General features: G+C 36.8%; 1 protein-coding gene across 2 annotated transcripts; it reads right to left on the reverse strand.

Annotated features, from left to right (window-relative positions):
* Positions 1-1,432: 1,432 nt before the first annotated feature.
* Positions 1,433-19,656, reverse strand: LOC113868519 (tobamovirus multiplication protein 3-like). Of its 2 annotated transcripts, none has more exons than XM_027504168.1 (11): positions 19,295-19,656; positions 19,107-19,197; positions 18,936-18,988; positions 18,699-18,791; positions 18,493-18,564; positions 15,052-15,124; positions 14,911-14,956; positions 6,905-6,968; positions 2,856-2,909; positions 2,694-2,771; positions 1,433-1,951 (listed from the first exon to the last, which is right to left on the reverse strand). In XM_027504168.1, exons 1-11 carry the CDS (start codon positions 19,463-19,465, stop codon positions 1,859-1,861), a joined length of 888 nt encoding a protein of 295 aa, XP_027359969.1. In that variant the 5' UTR covers positions 19,466-19,656; the 3' UTR covers positions 1,433-1,858. The 2 variants fall into 2 exon arrangements, with proteins under 2 accessions (XP_027359969.1, XP_027359970.1); XM_027504169.1 differs by having other exon boundaries at positions 1,440-1,951; positions 19,141-19,197; positions 19,295-19,332.
* Between the last annotated feature and the right edge of the window lie 855 nt (positions 19,657-20,511).

Consider the following 20,511-nt stretch of genomic DNA (forward strand, 5'->3'; position numbering starts at 1 on the left):
TTAGAAGAGAAATAAAAGAGAAATAACTTAAATAGAAACAACTGAATAAAATTTTCAATTGATTGGTATAACAAAATATGAAAGAAAATGAATAATATGATTATTTTTTTTATGAATAGACATTTGCATTCATAAAACAAATAAATTATACTCCCATGCTTTGAAAATTAGTCAATTTTGTTTTTCTCAAAATAATGGTCATCTTATAATTTTAAAATAGAATTTATTTTTTTCTCAGTTTTACCCTTAAGATAATTATTATCTCAAAATCCATGTTCTATCCTTTCTGTCTATAAATTTATTACATAAACAAATTCTAAAGGGGCTATTATAGGAAATCTCAATTTTTTTTTAATAAAAATAAGTTAATTAAATGCATTTCTTATTTCTTGTGTTACAACCTAAAATAACTATTTTTTCAGAGAGGGAAATGGTATAATATAATATTAGGTAGGTCCTACACAATTACTCTTTCATAACTCTCTCGGTTAAACTAAACATAACCCTAAAGATGATAGAAAATAAAATACATTAAATAACATTGTTATTTTCGTATTGTTAGAAGAATTTAATTTTTCATCTAACTATTGCACAGACAATTACATTAAACAAAGTTGCATCGTACTACCAGGAGTTGGTTCAAGTGTAAAATCTTGATTCCCTTTAAAAAAAGTCTTGGGTTCAAATATTATAGAAGAAAAAAGTTATAGTTAGGAGAGTTCATTCTACTATGCTATAAATGTTCTCAACTCTAACGAGATTATTGTTTGTGAAAGATACCTGCAGTGTAAAAAAAAAGTTTAGATCATAAGAAGCATCTTGTTTTACTTTAATTCTTGTTTGATATCAGCAAGATTAATGTTCTAAAATACCCATGAAGTGTGATATATGACAAAAATCACAATTATTTGCTGTCGTTATCTTCAACTCTAAAAGATTTATTCGTGTTCCCATGTCTTGAATGGTAATTGAAATCTACCATTCAGCCGAGTAGATGAGTCAAACCAAACATTCAAATACTAACTGGTTGAGAGTTCCACAACATCGGTTGAACTTGAAGATAGAACCATTGGTTTTTAAAGTTGTAGATTAATATGATTCTCGAGTCATTATTTATTAATCACGAGCTGCTAGATCCGGCAACCAGGCAGAAGCAGGGTTTCAATTCACTTTTCAAATCTGACTAAGGTATGCATTCTTCAAATGTCACGCAGCGTTTGGAATAATTCTGTTGCCTTTATTTACTTTTGATTGCATCTTAGAAATCATGGTGGTGGTATAAAAACGTGGCATTTCAAGGGAAACATCGCATTTAGGAAACCATTATACTTCACTTAGAATTTTAATCGTAGACTCTAGGTGAAGTTAAAAAGATCAAACAACATGTGTCGAGTGTGCAAAAACAAAAACCAAGTCTTCACCGAAGAAATGAAAGTAGGATGTGTAGCAGAAATTAATATAGTAAGTTGGCACGACTGAGAAATCAAAGGAACAATACATCTTACGAACTCGTAGCACCCTAAACACTATTTATACAAGATATCACTATCCGTTCTCCCAATTAGGGTTCTTCATTGTGTCGAATTGCTCGACCACGAAAGCATATGATCCTAGAGACAAAGCAAATATCAGAGATAAGTGATAACACGGCCTGACACGTTTGAGATAGCATGAAATATCATGTTTCATAAGATATAAACCTTCAGGGAGAACTTTAAAATCTATGAACAAGCTTTGCCACCAAACATATAAAAGGCTGGCTTGTCTCTACTCTAAAAAATATCCTAGTACCGTGAGAATCATCCAAGGAAAAAGTGAACCACTGATAACTCCCTTTTTCTAAGTATATTCAATCTCTTCAGCGAATTGGGTGGTATTGTGTGATACCACGCTTAGGTGGCAACTTCCTCAATATGAAAAGGACCAAAGAAGAAGGCAATATTTCCACCAACTGTAACAAAAATGTGGAAAGGGTTAGAGGAATGGTGAGAGAGACTTCAGACAAAATAGAAGCAAGCAATTTCAAGTGGAGCATTTCCATAAGCGTGGTAAAAAAAATACAATGATTGAAACCTCATAATAGCAATCCAATACCTTCCAAATAGAAATCAGAACATCAAATGGCCATATTTTATGAGAAACAAATTTTCATCTGTAGATGAAAATTGGTTCAAAAGATTTCTTATGTATGAATTGGTGGATTCTGAGACATGATGATTTGCTATCCAATTTAGCTCAATTGCCACTTATGGTGCAGGTTAAAAACAAACTTACTAAAAATCAAAGCTAAAATTGATGTCAAACATCAATTTGAATAGGCGACTTTAAATAGGTTCTAAGAGTTTGGGTCAGAAAAAAAAATTTAGGCAGAGGACAGGTCAGAGCTTTCATCACTCAGTTAAAAGCAAAAGTATCCAGATGAGCACAAAACAGACCCAAATGTAGAAATGATAACTAGAATATCGTAATAATAAGCAGCAATGAGCCAATGGCCTTTTAGGTTATAGTCTAGATATCCATTGATCACCAGGAGCCTGTGGTGTTCAAGGTTGGGCTTTCAATCATCCCACATTCCATTCCCCCAATTTCCCACCTCGATACAAATCCCCATCGTCTACCTTACCAATAATAAAAAAGAACAGTAAGAAGTATAGTAATAAAAGCACCAAAATAAAGGAACTCAAACACCTTACCAGGTAATATATGAAGTTCAGAATAGGATGATCCAAGACATCAAGATCCGCATTTTTATCAAATGCATTAAGGCACATCTGACACAACAAAATGTAATCAAACTCAATTTGGAAACCAAGCAAATGGGAATCCCTGAGATTTAAAAATAAAAAGGGCCTCACCATTATGCATCTAACAAGGAAACATAGAAAACATATGGTGGTCACATAGCCAACCTACAATGGAAACATGCAGCTTGTTAAAATATATTTAAAATTGTTAAGAGAGAAGATATCAAAAGAGCATTGATGAAATTCGTATGTGTTTGATACACATCAAAGAGCTTTATTTATAATGGAAAAGTAATGATTACCAAAAAAAATTACAGAATATACAATTACCTAATTACCATAATGACAAAGATACTGATTTTCCTAATTAACATATTTAACAATCCCCCTCAAATTAGAGCATATAAATTATATGCACCAAGCTTGTTATATATATAACTAATTTGTGGTCTTCTTAAAGATTTAGTGAAAATATTTGCAAGTTAATCATTGGAATTAACAAATCTTGTGGCAATATCTCCAAATAAAACCTTTTCTCCAGCAAAATGACTATCTATCTCAGTGTGTTAGGTTCTTTCATGAAACACTGGATTTGAGGCAATATATAAGGTAGCCTAATTATCATAGATATGTATCATCTGTGAGATCTCTCCAAACCTCAACTCTTGAAGTAGTTGTTTGACACATATAAATTCACAAATTGCTAAAATCATGGTTCGATATTCAGCTTTGCACTTGATCTCGCAACTACATGTTGCTCTTACTTTTTTAGGAAGCCAAGTTACCTCTAATAAAAACAATATATCCTAAAGTAGATCTGTTTGTCAATTGCAGAACCTATCCAATCCAGATAAAATCTTTCTCTAGTGAAATAACAATCTATCTCAATGTGTGGTTCTCTCATGATACATCAGATTTGACGCAATGTGTAAGACAGCCTAATTATCACAGATATGTATCATCTGTAAAGTCTCTCCAAACTTCAACTCTTGAAGTAGTTCTTAGAGTCATATAATTTCACCAGTGACTAAAGTCATGGCTCAATATTCAACTTCTGCACTTTGAAACTACATGTTGCTTCTTACTTTTTTAGGAAACTATGTTACCTCCAATAAAAACAATATACCCCCTGAAGTAGATCTTTTGTCAATAAAACATCCAATACAAATAAAATCTTCTCTCAGATAAAATGACAATCTATCTCAATGTGTTTGGTGCTCTTGTGAAACATCGAATTTGAGGCAATGTGAAAGGCAACCTAAATTATCATAGATATGTGTCATCTATGAGGTCTCTCCAAACTTCAACTCTTGAAGTAGTTGTTTGATTCATATAAGTTCTTAAGTGGCTAAAGTTATGGTTTGGTATGCAGCTTCTGCACACGATCTTGCAACTACATGTTGCTTCATGTTTCTCTAGGAAACCAAGTTACCTCCAATAAAAACAATATACCTTGAAGTGGATCTTTGGTCAATAGGAGAACTTATTCAATCTGCATCTTAATATTCTTCAATTTGAGTATGACCTTTGTTTTCGTATAGAAAATTAAGAACATCAGCATCTTTGTAATTATAATAATTAGATAATTGTATATTCTGTGATTATTGCATTGCCATTATAAATAAAGCTCTCCATTATGTATCAAACACAAATTCTATCAATGCTCTTTTGTTTTCTTCTAACGAGAGACAAACCCTAGTCTGTATATTATCCGATGGACCCACTGCCACTGATAAATTTTCTTTTAGAACCATGTTTCCTCTTTGGTTTCCAAACTCTCCTTTGCTTCCTTTTTTTCTAGCTCCCACCTCTACTGTTTCAACACCGCTGCCGTTGTCAAGCCTCTGCTCTCACCAAAGTTGCCTCCCTCTGACCAACAAAACCCTGACAGCCTTATTGTCATTGGAGTTACCACACACTCATGTCACTTCTTCCAACAGCACATGGTGGCGCATTCAACGGCCTTTCTTGCCAATGATCATCTCGTGGGACTCAACTCTCTCTACTCTTCCTAGATCTACCCTTCTTCCACGCTGAAAAGAGTCAACTCCAATGACAATGGGACTACTAAGGTTTTGCCAATTGAAGGATGGCAACTCCAATGATGTGCTCACAGTGAGAACAAAGGCCTAATGGCTGCGGTGATACTGAAAAAGTGGCTGCAACAGCTTGGAAAGAAAAAAATAAGAAAAGGTGGAGTTCGGAAACCAAAGAGGAAACACGATTTTGAAAACAAAACTAAAAAAAATTACCAGTGGACAGTGGTTCCACCAAATAAGACACGGACTAGTGTTTTTCTCTCATTAGGCTTTAGATATCATATTAAGAGAGAAAAAAATGAAAGAACATTGATGGAATCCATGTGTGTTTGATACACAGTAGAGCGATTTATTTATAATGACAAAGTAATGTTTACAAGATAATTACAGAATATATGGTTCCCTATATATCATAGTTACAAAGATACTGATTTCTCTAATTAACATGTTTAACAAAAATATCACAAGAATAGATTATCTTCAAAGTATCTATCTAGTATCATATTATTCTCTATTTTTCCTTGTCTTTCTATCTCCTCTTTCATTGCATAAGCCCATATTACATAGTATAAAAGTGGTACCATCCAGCATGTTTTGTTCCTGACACCATTCTGTTGCAGAGTTTTCTAACAAATTACTATGCCTGTATCCCCATTCTATAATTCTTTTACTCAAGTTTATCCATCTACCCACAAATGTTTGACTGCTTTCCCTGAACCATTTATTATTCCAAAGTGTCTGTGCTCTATCTCTTTGACAAACCCAAACTGCAGTGCTAGATGGAGCAAAATTTTTTAGTTATTCCTCAATTCTGGCATTCTATTTCCTTGTGATGCCTCAAATTTGGCAACATCTCTTCCTACTAATTATCTTGCCAGTGGTGACTTTTCTACCTACAGACAGTCAGTGGTAACTTTTTTTCTTATCTTGGATCATGTGGATGATGATTTTCCCATGCAATCAATGAACCATTGCTGTTACTGAGTAATGTTTCCAACAATGCACATCTCTCCAGCAACCAAGTTACATTTTCAACCATGTTTTGCGGAGCCCACTTTATATTTATGTCCATAAAGCTTAGTAAACTTTAACTTGAGGGAGTGTTAGAATATATTTACAATAAGTTTGAAGTATGCTGGGGTATCTGTTAATCATCTAATTGAGGAAGCAATCTTAGAAGTTGTTCTCCAATTTGTTAGATTTTGTTAATAGTTTCCTTGTTCTATCAGGGGCTAGGCTATTGGCACTATCAATTGCATATTCCCACTCCCCACTAACAATTCATAATTGTAATATTCTAAACCAAGCTTACCAAAATAATTTACTATTCAAGTTGAATTTTAATTAAATACATTAACATTTGTCTATCAACACTCCACAATGACTTGTTTATTTTTACGTTTTATTCTCAAATGATCTAACTTGTCTTTTATCGTTTCTGGTTAGCTTGCTAATGCCACATTTAAATTTTAATAAGGTACAGGTATTAAAATTTTAATAATCCCAAGTATTTTCTCTTCTAAGGGAACATGACATAGCTGCAATTATTTAACGACATTGTATTTCTAAATTTAAGTGATTTAATTATATTAAGACATTTCATACTATAAGTCATGAAGTTTGGCATTGTATTTGGATTTATTTTTTCAGGAGTGAAGAGCTTTGGTGTATAAGAAAAATTAAAATTAACTAGGATGTGAAAAGATAAACAGTAATACTTAAGATTATATTGAATATAAACTTTTAGGTGAAGGTAATTTATGAAAAATAAAATTATAAGTCCATTAATGGGGAGTGCAGATAGGCAATTGAGAGACCCAGTAGCCTCAACCCCAAAATATGGCTACTATTTTAATTATATTAATGAGCTTTGGCTTGTACTAGTAATACAACATTAGTTCTTGACCCGATTTTTAGTAGACAGGATCATTTTGTTTGTATTTTGCATAAAATTATTGCACATATCAATACTATCTTATATTGAGTATTCCTTTTCTTTATCTTCCTTTCTGTTTACCTAAGCCCTATAATTTTAACAAGCTTAACTATAGGTCAAAGTGAGGGAGGAAGGAAAAGGAATAGCAGATGGAATTTAGAATTATTCCTCATCAAATTGCATACCTCTTGCAGCTTCTTACGTCGCCCTTTGGATTCAACAGGAAAGCGTTGCAACATCAAGAATAGTCTATAAAAAAAACAGTCAGAAAGGGGATGCAGAATCAGATGGGGCAGTAAGAATGTACTAAACATAGGTATGCATGTAAGTAGGTTGACAACATTCAAATTTCAATTTAAAAGTAGAATGTAAAAAGCGCTAGGTTTAGTCCCTCCATCTGCCTATAAATTATCTATTTTTTATAGAACAGGAAATTTCATTTGAGAACAAGATAAGACAGACTGAAACAGGAGGATAAGTTATGCATTATGAGTAATGATTAGGGAGTTGGTTCTGATTTGAATCAGGTATCATCACAAAGCAGCTTGTAAAGGGAAATGCCATAATCTATTTACCATTCAGTACCTAAATTCCACAAAAACCCCTTTGTAGGCTTGTGAATTGTGATTGTGCATCAAAGCTCCCAACTAAAATAATGATCACTTTACTGCCATCCCATCTAAAACCAAATAAAGTAGCTCAAAATTTTCAAAATCCTTACTCACAGCTGGGTCCAAAATCCATATCAGGGTAATAAATAAGACCAAAACCAATTATAGAGGAAAGAAACACATTTCAACTTATTAAGCTGGTTTCGTGTTTTTTTTTTTTTTTTTTTTTTTTTTTAAGATTTACCTGTCCCAATTTCAAAAAATTTCTAGTTTAGCCAAAACAGTCGATACTGGATGCCACATTTTCAGATTTTATTCCGCTCTTGATTTTCACATACAACTTACAAAATGTATTCTGAATTCTTTCATTATATGATTGAGTAGGGGCTGGGGATAAAAACAATTTGAAGGCTTCAATTCCCGCCCTCCCCCAAAAAAATGTTCTTACTAAATCCTACACTCTTTTTCCATGTTTTCTGGTAAATCCCTTCCTCAGATTTCTCCATATTTCTTGTAAAATAGAATTGTTGAGAGAGTTTAACATCAAATTTTTTTATTTTTTTTTAAAAACAAAAGTAAAATGGAGCATATTGAAGTTACAAGTTTAGAAAGATGTGCACTAAAACTTGCTTGGAGGTGAAAATTGGAGAACATATCATATCACAACTCAGAATTTATGTATCATGGATTTATCAGACAAAGTGAAGAAGAAATGAGGAGAATTAAATCATAGGGATCAGTCTGTTGGATGAAATATAAGAATGCTTTAGGTGTTATTTGTGATCAGAAGGTGCTTCTTAAGCTAAAAGGAAAATTCTTCCACACAACCCCAAGGCACCCATGTGTTCTCATATTGAATGTTGGGCTATAAGTACCCACAAGATTATAAACCAAGTGATAGGATCAAATGAGTGAAATAGAGAGAAAGGAAGAATGACACCCATTTAGGAAAAGATAATAGAGTATTGACTAAGATGGTTTAGCGATGTGAGAAGAAGGCCAATAGAATCCCCCAACAATAATAAAGTTGATCAGATGGAGTATAGTCTGTTGGGTCCAGGCCAATTGGGCCTCCACTCAAAACATACCAGAGAAGGAGGGGTAGGATGGGAATTGTGGGCAAAGAGGTTGTTAAGGTAGATTCTAACAGAATGGGTGACGTGGATGAATGAGAGAGGAGGGGGCTGTAGGAGGGATATAGGGGTGTTGATCAGAGGAAGGGAGGTAGGATTTATCTGGGAGGTTATTTGGGAGGGCGGCTGTCATAGGGACAGTCATTGTTGCTGCATTACATAATCCAGTTTTCCTGTTGTTCTTGCTATTTCTACTTGTAATCTCAAGGATATCCCCTGACCGGTTTGTCATACATTTATAAATATATTCTGTTCCTATCAAGTTGGTATCAGAGCTCCCGATCCTGGGAGCGCCTGATGGTAACCACATGAATGGAGAATCGAATGGAGAATGTCGAGCGGAGATTGGAGGGCATGCAAGCCTCCATTCAGGAGGAATTGCGGAGGCAAATGGATGAGATGTTGACGATGATGACGGCGAGGTTCAAGACGGCTTTGCGTGTAGTACGAGAGGAGAGGGAAGGGGAAAATAGTAATCAAGGAGGTAACGGAGGCGATGAAGCCTGGCGAAAGGAGGAACGAGTAAGGAGAGTAAAGGTGCCCTATTTTGCAGGAGAGGACCCCCATGGATGGGTGTACAGAGCAGAAAGATATTTTGAGATTAATGGCATACCTGAGCCGGAAAAAGTGGATACCGCAGTAGTGTGCTTGGAGGGGAAAGCCCTCAATTGGTACCAGTGGTGGGAACCGAGAGTGCCGACCGCCACGTGGCCCATTTTCTGGCAAGCATTATTGGGTCGTTTTCGGTCGTTGTCTTCAGAGAATCCGTACGAAGCTCTAATGGGGCTAAGGCAGAGGGGAACAGTGATTGAATACCGAGAACAGTTCGAGTTGTTCTCTGCTCCACTCCGTTTTGCTGACGAGGAATTTATGATTGGGGCATTCCTCAATGGCTTGAAGGAGGAGGTCAAGGCTGAGGTGAGGTTGCGGGACTCCGGAGACTTAAGCATGATCATGGATTTTGCTCAGAAAGTGGAGGAGAAGAATATGGTATTGGGCTTTCCTTATGGTAGGGGGAGCGGGTCAATGGGTCCAAAGCCACATTGGGCCTTAAGGGTAGGGGCCCAAGAAATGACTAAATTAAATGGGACAGGGAGAGGTGAGCCCAATTCGTCGTCGGGGTTTAGGCTTTTTGCTCGCACTAATGGCAGTTGGGTTGAAGGCCCAGGGAACCGCAATAGTTCACGAGAGTCCTTCACACCTTCGAGCTCAAATCGCAGAGGCCTAGGGTTCAAACGGCTAACCGAAGAGGAGGAAAACGACAAAAGGAGGAGAGGCCTTTGTTTTCGCTGTGATGAAAGGTTTACCCCAGGCCATGTGTGCCGCAACAAGCAATTACATGTGGTTTTGATGGGAGAAGAGGAGGCGGACCAGGGCGGGGTTTCCATTAAAGACGACAATGAGGAGGAAATGAACCTCCAGCTAAATGCGAGTAGCATAGCGGGGATGACCTCCAAAAATTCATTAAAGCTGTGGGGTACTATCTCGGGTAAGAAGGTGATAGTCATGGTGGATTCCGGTGCCTCCCACAACTTTTTATCTCCGGAACTAGTGGAGGAGCTGAAAATACCCACTGAAGCTACAAGAGGGTACTTTGTGGAGGTAGGGGATGGTCAACGGTTGGGAAGTCAAGGGGTTTGTAGGAGTGTAGTACTTGAACTACCCAACCTACAAGTAGTTCAGGATTTCTTTCTCTTCGATTTGGTGGGCGTGGACGTTATTCTGGGGTACGAGTGGCTTAAAAGTTTGGGAAAATTTAGTGCGGACCTACGACAGCACTTGATTGAGGTACAGAAGGAGGGAAGGACCATTGAGATAAAGGGAGACGTGGGGCTGTCCAGAACTGTGGCTTCGTTAAAAGCAATAAGGAAGGAACTGAGGGGAGAGGCAGAGGCATATTATGTAGAATTGGGGATGCTGCATATGGGCTGTTCTGAAACTTCTACTCAGGTGTTAAACACCACATCTGAAACGATGAAGGAGTTGTTATGGGAATTCGGGGAACTATTCAAGGAGGGAACTGCTCTTCCACCGGAAAGGGAGTGCGATCACGCTATTGTCTTAAAGGAGGGAGCCACCATTCCCAACATTAGGCCTTATCGACATCCGCACCGTCACAAAGAGGAGATTGAAAAATTTGTGAAGGATATGTTAGCAGCAGGTATGATCAGGCCGAGCACCAGTCCTTATTCCAGTCCACTGATTCTCGTAAAGAAGAAAGACGGGAGTTGGCGTTTTTGTGTAGATTATCAGGCCTTGAATAGCATCACCATCCCCAACAAGTTTCCAATTCCTGTCATTGAGGAGCTGCTGGATGAATTAGGAGGGGCAACAATTTTTTCTAAGCTTGACCTAAAATCAGGCTACCACCAAATACGAGTGAGACCAGAGGACATTCCTAAAACGGCATTCCGAACACATGAGGGGCATTACGAGTATGTGGTAATGCCATTCGGGCTAACCAACGCTCCTTCAACCTTCCAAGCACTGATGAACTCGATTTTTAAACCTTACTTGCGTAAATTTGTACTAGTGTTTTTTGATGATATTTTAGTGTATAGTGCAGATCATAGTTCACACGTGGACCATTTGCAATTAGTCCTTCAGCTTTTGAAGAGACATGAACTGTGGCTCAATGGCAAGAAGTGCAGCTTTGGGGAATCACAGTTAGAATACTTGGGGCATATCATTTCATCCGTTGGGATCTCTGCTGACCCTGCAAAGGTCTCTGCTATGAGACATTGGCCACAGCCTAAAGACCTTCGAAGTCTGAGGGGGTTCTTAGGCCTAACAAGTTATTATCGCCGTTTTGTACGAAATTATGGAATTATTGCTAAGCCCTTAACACAGTTGCTCAAGAAGAACAGTTTCAAGTGGTCAGAAACAGCACAGGGGGCATTTGAGAAGCTCAAGGGAGAAATGGAGGCGCTGCCTACTTTAGCCATGCCCAACTTTGATTTACCATTCGTGATCGAAACAGACGCTTCAGGTTATGGGTTAGGGGCTGTCCTTATGGAGCAGGGTCGACCCTTGGCCTTTATTAGCCAAGTTCTTTCAGATAGAAACAAGGTGAAATCAGTGTATGAACGAGAATTAATGGCGATTGTGTTCGCTGTTCAGAAGTGGCGACAGTATTTGTTGGGTCACCGCTTTACTATTCGTATTGATCAAAAAAGTCTGAAATTTTTATTAGAACAACGCGTATTGGTGGGGGAACAGCTGAAGTGGGTCACCAAACTGATGGGGTTTGACTTTGAAATTCAGTACAAGCCGGGAATGGAGAACATGGCAGCTGATGCATTATCCCGAATAATGACTTGCAGTGCAATATCCATGGTCACCCACTCTGACCTAGTAGAGTTGGCTGAGGAGGTTATGGAGGATGAGCAGTTGAAGGGAATTATACAGAGGGTGGTAACCGATCCTAACTCACATCCACACTATGCAGTAGCACAGGGCTGTTTATGGTATAAGCAAAGGTTGGTATTACCTAAGAAGTCTGGCAGAATTCCATTGTTGGTGGAATTTCATGCATCACCTTGGGGTGGCCATTCTGGAGTTACTAGGACATATAAGAGGCTGGCCATGATTTTTTATTGGACTGGAATGAGACGAGATGTGGAGAGGTTTGTGGCTAATTGTCAGGTGTGCCAACAGAACAAACATGAGACCTTGAAACCAGCTAGGCTTCTTCAACCTCTACCAATTCCCGAGCATGTATGGGAAGACATATCCATGGATTTTATTGGAGAATTACCTCGGGCAAAAGGGGCAGACAGTATCATGGTAGTAGTAGACCGACTGAGCAAATACGCCCACTTTATTCCGTTGCTCCATCCATACTCGGCTACGGAGGTAGCAGCAGTGTTCGTCAAGGAAATCGTGCGTTTGCATGGGTTTCCCAATTCTATAGTCTCCGACCGAGATAGAATATTCATTAGCTCATTTTGGAAAGAGCTTTTTCGTCTCCCGGGCACACGGCTTAAATTCAGTTCAGCTTACCATCCTCAAACGGATGGTCAAACCGAAGTGACTAACCGTACCATTGAAGCATATTTGAGGTGTTTTGTTAATGATCATCCTTGTCAATGGGTGAAATGGCTACCATGGGGGGAGTTTTGGTTTAATTCCTCCTTTAATGCATCCATACAAATGACTCCCTTCAAGGCGTTATATGGCCGTGATCCTCCCATGGTCATTCCCTACTGCAAGGACAGTACTGCAGTGGCTGATGTGGACAAATTGCTACAGTTCCGGGATAGTATTTTGGAGGAGCTCAAGCAACATTTAATTAGAGCACACATGAGAATGAAGGAGCAGGCTGACAAAGGGCGTAGGGAGGTGGAATTCCAGACTGGGGACATGGTATACCTGAAAGCCAGACCTTACAAACTGAAAACCTTGGCCAGGAAGGTTAATGAGAAGTTGAGTCCAAGGTTTTATGGCCCATTTCTAGTGGAAGGAAGGATTGGAGTTGTTGCTTATAAGTTGCTGTTGCCGGAACCATCACGCCTGCACCCGATTTTTCATGTTTCTCAGCTCAAGAGGGCTCCCCCAACGAGCCAAGCATGTCAAGAATTACCACCATTTTTAACAGAAGAGTTAGAGCTTCAGGTTGAGCCTGAAGAAGTGCTGGACGCTAGGAGATTGTTAAATGGTAGTTGGGAGGTGTTGGTGAAATGGAGGAATCTGCTTAAGGAAGATAGCACTTGGGAAGAATATGAACTGCTGCAAGCCATCTTCCCCCAATTCAACCTTGAGGACAAGGTCCCTCTCAATGGGAGGAGTATTGTTGGGTCCAGGCCAATTGGGCCTCCACTCAAAACATACCAGAGAAGGAGGGGTAGGATGGGAATTGTGGGCAAAGAGGTTGTTAAGGTAGATTCTAACAGAATGGGTGACGTGGATGAATGAGAGAGGAGGGGGCTGTAGGAGGGATATAGGGGTGTTGATCAGAGGAAGGGAGGTAGGATTTATCTGGGAGGTTATTTGGGAGGGCGGCTGTCATAGGGACAGTCATTGTTGCTGCATTACATAATCTAGTTTTCCTGTTGTTCTTGCTATTTCTACTTGTAATCTCAGGGATATCCCCTGACCGGTTTGTCATACATTTATAAATATATTCTGTTCCTATCATAGTCTAATAATTAGAGATAGAATATGACTGAATAACTTCTTGGTGAACCCATTAACTGACCACACCTAGAGGAAAAAATACTTGAGTTTTCGTAATTGTTTTGTAGTTTTGGTTTTCCAGAGATGAGTCTTTCAAGGATATAGCCACATTTAATAAGACACCATGCATTGCAATACAAGAAGAAAAATACACAGTAATATATCACAGTGCTGATATGTCAACTGTCTGTGCTTTAGATTTGAAATCTTTATCCTCTTAGAAGGTTGATAGAAACTAGGTATCTTCTTAAGAATAATTAGGGATGAACTGAATTCCATGGATAAAACACTGCGGTTCTTTAAGGGACTGCTCCTCTCAAGCCAAAGGCCCCAACTCTCCAACAATTGACAAGATGATCTCTCTCCCTGCCTCCTTATTTATAGGGGCAATTGTGCCTTATTTCTTCTACAATCTCAACCTGCCCAACTACTAAATAATTCAGACTAACTAGCTAATATATTGCAACTAACTACTAAAGAGTCCCTAACTAACATATCATAGCTAACTACTTATGGGGGTTACCTAACATAGGGACTGCAGCAGAGATACAAAAACAAGTCAAAACTAATAGAAGTCATTATCCTGATAGTTAATATTCTTAAAACTACATCAATCAAACAACAAATCAAACCATAAACACTATGTCATAATCATGATTAGGACTATGACTATCATAGGCCACAATTGCTATCCCTTTTCTACTTTATTCTTGATGGAGGTCTTGGTTACAATTATATATCCTACAAACAAAACCACTATGCAGCTAGGGTATGAAAATTCAGGGCAGCAACAGCAGCTCCCAAATATTGAGAGGAGTAATCAAGATACAAAGGAACAGTCAACCTTGAGATTGGAAATAATTAATTTGTGAAGAAGATTTCAAACACAAGTAAACATCGGTCTAAACTAATGAGTTTGACTTAACAGATCCAACAATTACAATGAATTATTTAAATGGGATAGAGTCCTACCCACACTAAAAGCTCATAAAGTTAATTCTAGCTGCTATTGAGAATTATGACTGAAATTCCATTAAAAGTTTGGGCCCTAATCTCAATACAGATAGATACCAACCAATACAGTTGGAAAAAAACCAAGGGATGTAAATTTTATTTCAGCTAATGCAAGCAATTTCTTTTCTACTTCATTTTTCTATTCAGAAACAGAAACCCCAACTCAATGGATTGCATCTTGTAACTTTGATGATGCAAATGCAATAATTTCAGTCCAAATTACGTCAAAGGGAGATGGAAATTGATACACACAATTACCTTCCACCATAGAGAAGAAAGCCAAGGGATGCAAACAAAGAGACCCCTATTGCAACATACATATTATATGCATTAGGAAAAACTCATAAAAATCACAATCAATAAAAAAGACAAACCATTAGCATAGAGTCATAGACAAACCTGCAAAGAATATCTTAGACAGAATAAGCAGTACACTGATAGGTTTCCACCATAATATCAACCACAAAGTAATCTGATATACATTAAACCAAAAAACAAGATGGGTCAAAACAAACAAATTCAAAACTACTCATCATGGAAGTAACAGCCACCTAAAACTTTCATTCAATACATATTAAAATAAGAACTAATGACACAAAAGATAAATAAATTGAATAGTAAACGTTAACTAACAGCCAAACATCATTTTTAGGACATTCTCTGCATGATAAACCAAAGAACCTACCTGGCCTTTTCCCAGTTCAGGATAGGTAGACAATAGCCAAAGGGCATTTGTTTACCCCAACAACATTGAGTACATGTCTCCCCTGCCATGTTTCACAATCCTCAGTGGACCTCCTTCAACCACAGACAAAGGAGAGAATGGCGAAGCATTTAACAATACCCTTAGTCCCCTCAACTCCCCAGGTTACAGGACTCAGAGAACTTCCAAAAAGCCAAAATATTTGCAGAACCTCAGCATAGAGATAGGGCTGGGGCGTGAGTTGAGCCAGCTTGTGAGCCTACTTGCAGCTCGGTTCATTACTAGCTCAAGACCAAGATTTTTTGTTGTCTAATAATGAGCTTAGCTTGAACTTTTGCATGTTCTACTTAATAGATATTTACACATATGGACATTTTTTGACAGTAATAATTTCAATAATGAATTAATTATAAAGTATTTAATTTAATTTTTTTATTTGACTAAATTACTTTAACAGAATGTATGCAGAAAAAAAACTAAATTACAACTTTGAACATAACACGTTAAGCCTAAAATATTCAATTAATGTGAGGCTCAATACTGACTCATTAAGCTTAAGGTGAGTCAAGCTTGAGCCCAAATAAATGGGTAATTTTTTTATTCAGCATTTGAGCTAAGCTTAGCTCAACTCACTTCTACATAGAGCAGAAAGTGGAATAGGGAGGGAGTTGCTCGTCAATGGAAGGAGACATATCAACAAAATTAGGACAATGCCAGTAGAGAGGAAGTGAAAACATTCAGTCTTGATGATGTTTTAAGGTAAAATATGAAAATTTTGAATCTAGCTTGTTATGATTAAAGGCTTATACATTGCTCACTTAAAAACATAAATATTATTCTTTTTTCCTTCATATCTCTACAACCATAACCTTGTAATAACACTGTATTGGATATCTCACAAAAATTTCCTCCTAGACAACATGTAGTAACTAGTAACTCACACTGAAACCAAACATCATTCTATAGTTGATCACATACACAAAATTTATAAATGATAAGTGACCTTCCAGTAGCTTTGACCAAACCCCCTTTCCTATAACATTATTCTATTGCTCACTTAAAAGATGCATATATAACATTACTCTTCCTTCTGTTTTAAAATTATATAACCCCCTTTCCTAAAAGATTAAAAGGTATCATAATTTAATCCATTTTAAGTTTTGGTTAAAACATTATTAAACATTTGTTTAACATTTTTTTATTTAAAAATAAATTTACTAATTTATTTTCACCCAGAGTACAATTTTCATTTGTATTCTCTAATTTTCGAAATCTTTCCACATGACATCATTGACTTCAATCAAAAACCAAATTTTTAGAAATTTGACTAATCAAAAAGTCTTTTTTAATAACTCCATCTATGATTCTTTTGAGTCTCCCACAACCCCTTTTTATTGGACTAAGAGCTATATAATCCACTCTCCTCACTGGTACCTCCAAAGGTCTTCTCTACAAGTGACCAAACCACTATAGATGGTTTTTAGTAATCTTTTCCAACATAAGTGATACTTTAATATTCTCACATATTCTATCATTTCTTTTGTTGTCCTTTTTCATGCGATCATTCAACCACCTTATCATTTTCATTTTGGTCACTTTCACTTTTTTCTTGTGTTACCTTCAAGGCCCAGCATTCACTACTATATAGGATAGATCGTATTGTAATAAAGTAAAACTTCCCTTTCAAGCTTAATAAGTACTTTATGATCACAAATAACTCTTGATATCTTTCTCTACTTTAACCACTCAACTTGTATTCTATGAGCAATAAATATTATTGCTCCACTTTCCGCATCACAAGTGACTTTTTTTTAGTTTTATTTTCATTATGTAATGTCATGAGAAGCTTTTAAAACTCTAATAATAATGACAAATATTAATGCTCCTTGAAAAATATATTGAGCACATGCTTTTTGAAAAATTGACAAATAAAGTATTAAATTTATTAGATAGTATTTTAGTAAAGAAAATGTAAAACATATGTTTAACAATGTTTTGACAAAAAACACAAAATGGATTAAATTGTGATGCATTTTATTTTATTTTATTTTTTGGGAGGGGATTATTTAATTATAAAATAGAAGAAAAGATAGTGTAATATATGCATCTTTTAAGAAAAAGGAATGCAATTGACTCTTAAAAAAAAAAGTGAAAAAAGGCATGAACACATTGTCAGGTCCTTTTAAAGGTGCTTTATTTCACATTTGATAGAATATGAATTTTAAAAAGAAAAAGGTAAGGTGGGCATAAAGAAAGAAATGTAAAGGTATTTTCAAGTTTCCAGAAACATAAAGCATGAGATGGGATTTTAGAGTTCTCAAAAAGAAAATGTCATAAAAAGCATATTTACATATTATTATCCATTTTTATCTGATTAATCAGTTTTAACATCTTATTAACTTTCAAACTAAATTTGTTATAATAATGAAATTGGTGGCTGACTTTCTGATGAAATAATATTATCTTCAACTGCCCATTCATGGAATCACCTTCATTTTAAGAGTAAGAGAGCCAAACAACTCAATATCACACTAGATATTCAATGCATGCCACCCATATAGTATAGACTATAGAATACTCCAATTTTTCACTTGCTATTTGATTATGTTAAGAATTCAAAATTGCAGTTACAGAATAGACATATACAATGGTTGGAAGGCATTTCATATCTTTGCAGTATCTAACATATTGCAAGATACCAAAAACTCTTCAGATTACATATTGTCAAGAAGTTTGATTGTAGTGAAAAATATGCCAATTCTAGTTCCTACGTTAATAAACATAGTAGTCAATAGCACACTGTAGCAGTGTAGTGGAACAGCCCAGTGCTAGGCCACTAAAGGAAGACATTGAGTTTCAGAAACCCATTGTTACCCCTGCAACAGCATTGTCTGTGGGGTTTTGCAAAGCAAGATTATGATTACTGCCCCATTTTCAGAACATAACTATAGTTAAGCAAATATGGAAACAGGCTATAGTGATGCTACACTATCCAGGATTGATAACTATGTTAAAAAATACAGAAACAAATACGGAAACAGGTTCATACAACATCCATGGCCTAAAAGCGACAAAATATATCCACTCAACCAACAGTGGTGGGTAACCAAATGTCAAATTTGGGCAAGAATTTTCACCTGGATAGCATAAACCACAATGTTAATTGTATAGAAACTCGGTTTCAGTCCATCGGTCGATACAGCACGTGCCTGCAAAAGCATTTAACAACAAGGCAGCAATCAGCCCATCAAAACCAAGAAACGAAACACGCAGCCATGGAAGAAGAAAATCACACAAGGCAAACCAACTAAAGAGAAGTAAATGCACCACAAATCAGACTTGCCTGGTAATAAATCTCAGCCCAGAACAGGACCAAAAGTGCATATGTTGTAAAGAAAGCAAGACTTGGCAGGTCAAGTAAAATGTGTTGAACAATCTACATGCAAACACAACACATTCAGTGTCAGCGTGAGTGTGATCAACTGACCATATTATAGGCTGCAACCAGAAATAAATAAATAATTCATATTATACTAATTAAAAAGTCAAATTAAATGTTAAATTCGCTTCCTTATTATACCTCTGGCTTTAACCTCTGCACACTCCGGAAGAAGATGAAAACTAAACATCGAACTGCAAAACCAAAAAGTGTGCATAAATCACGCAACAAAACGTACCACTAACAATCAATTATTAAACAAAATATTCTAAAAATTAATTAAAAAAAAAAAAAGGTTTGAATGATACAAACCCCCATTCACCAAAAAATTGAGAAAGTGAAAGACCTTCTGCGTGGTCCAACCATACTCTGGCACTCTCAATTGTATCCGAACCAGTTGAACCTAAACTTCATTAAAAATTAATAATAACTAAAATAAACAAAAATAAAACCCTAATTTGGAATCCATCATGTTAGTAGCGCAGAGAGTGCAACGATACCAGAGCTACGGCAGCTACGATACCGTAGAGTACAGCAAGGGCGTAGAAGATACGATCCTGCCACGCCGGAGACTCGTTGATGTCGTGCCACCAGCTGAAGGCGTCAGTCAGCTCAACCGCCGCAACCGCCACCACCTCCGCCGCCGTGGCCGGCACGCCGTCGTTGCCCATTCCCGAATCGACGGTTATTTTAGCACACGCGCCACGTGGAAGTGAATGATAGAGGGAAAGGAAACCAGTAGTACACAAGCTAGTATTGCGTGATAATGAAGTGTATGTGTACGTGCGAGTCTCGATGTGTTGAGGCTGATAAAGAGGATGCTATCGAATCCAATTAATTTATTGTGAACGTGTGCGTGTATGAGTAGTGTCAGTCACAAATAGGAGGGGTATTTAAAACTAGAAAATTTTTATAAATAAAAATTAGAAGATCATTTTCATTTTTATTTTCTGTTGCTCAAAGAAGCTAAACAATCCACAACACAAACAAAATTTATAGAGATCCCAAATGTACATATGCCAAAGCCACTGGACCAAAAAAATAAAAAAAAAAAGGACATAAGGATAAAGGGGTCACATTAAAATAAAATATAAATATAAATATATAAAAGATGATACAGATTTTCTCTCATTTTTGTGCGAACTAAATACTTTAGTCAAGCAAAATTTTGTATTTTTCTTTAAGTAAATTTTTTTGCTTAAATAAAAATACAAAATCAACTCACTAGACGTCCAGTTCACAGGAGAGGATCTGGTTTCATATAAAAAAACTCTTCTAGACCTAATTTATTTATGAGTAACAATTAATCCCTAGCTGCAAGATCCCTGCAGGGACCGTCTCGAATAGGGCTTCGAATGTGGAGAAATTCTCCTTGCAGGAACGAGGATGGGGAAACCCCCATTGCTAATTTGGGGACGGGGACCAGTTCCCCCGCCCCACATGTTCCCTGAATCCCCGAGCATATATAAAAATACTTAAATAACCTTCTTAAATATCATACATATAGGATAATATAATAACTTCCTCATTTAAAATAAAATATAATGTTCTTTTAAATAATGATAATAATATAAAATTATAGTTTTTAATTATTTTTTATGTATTTTCGAGGAAATCTGCAGGAATCCGTAGGGAAGCAGGGAACGGGGATGGGGAAAAAATCTCCCCATGGCAGGGATCGGGGATGGGGACAGGGAGGAATATGGGGTGCAGGGAC

Source organism: Abrus precatorius, unplaced genomic scaffold (assembly GCF_003935025.1).
Source record: "Abrus precatorius isolate BTA unplaced genomic scaffold, Abrus_2018 Scaffold6, whole genome shotgun sequence".
Taxonomy (NCBI): domain Eukaryota; kingdom Viridiplantae; phylum Streptophyta; class Magnoliopsida; order Fabales; family Fabaceae; genus Abrus; species Abrus precatorius.

Excerpts from the sequence above, each read along its gene's own strand:
- LOC113868519 (XM_027504168.1), bottom strand. The coding sequence starts at position 19,465 with ATGGGCAACGACGGCGTGCCGGCCACGGCGGCGGAGGTGGTGGCGGTT. Across the intron at positions 19,198-19,294 it reads TCGTAGCTGCCGTAGCTCTG|GTTCAACTGGTTCGGATACA; the intron begins GTATCGTTGCAC and ends AATGAAGTTTAG. Across the intron at positions 2,910-6,904 it reads GACGTAAGAAGCTGCAAGAG|GTTGGCTATGTGACCACCAT; the intron begins GTATGCAATTTG and ends TTTCCATTGTAG.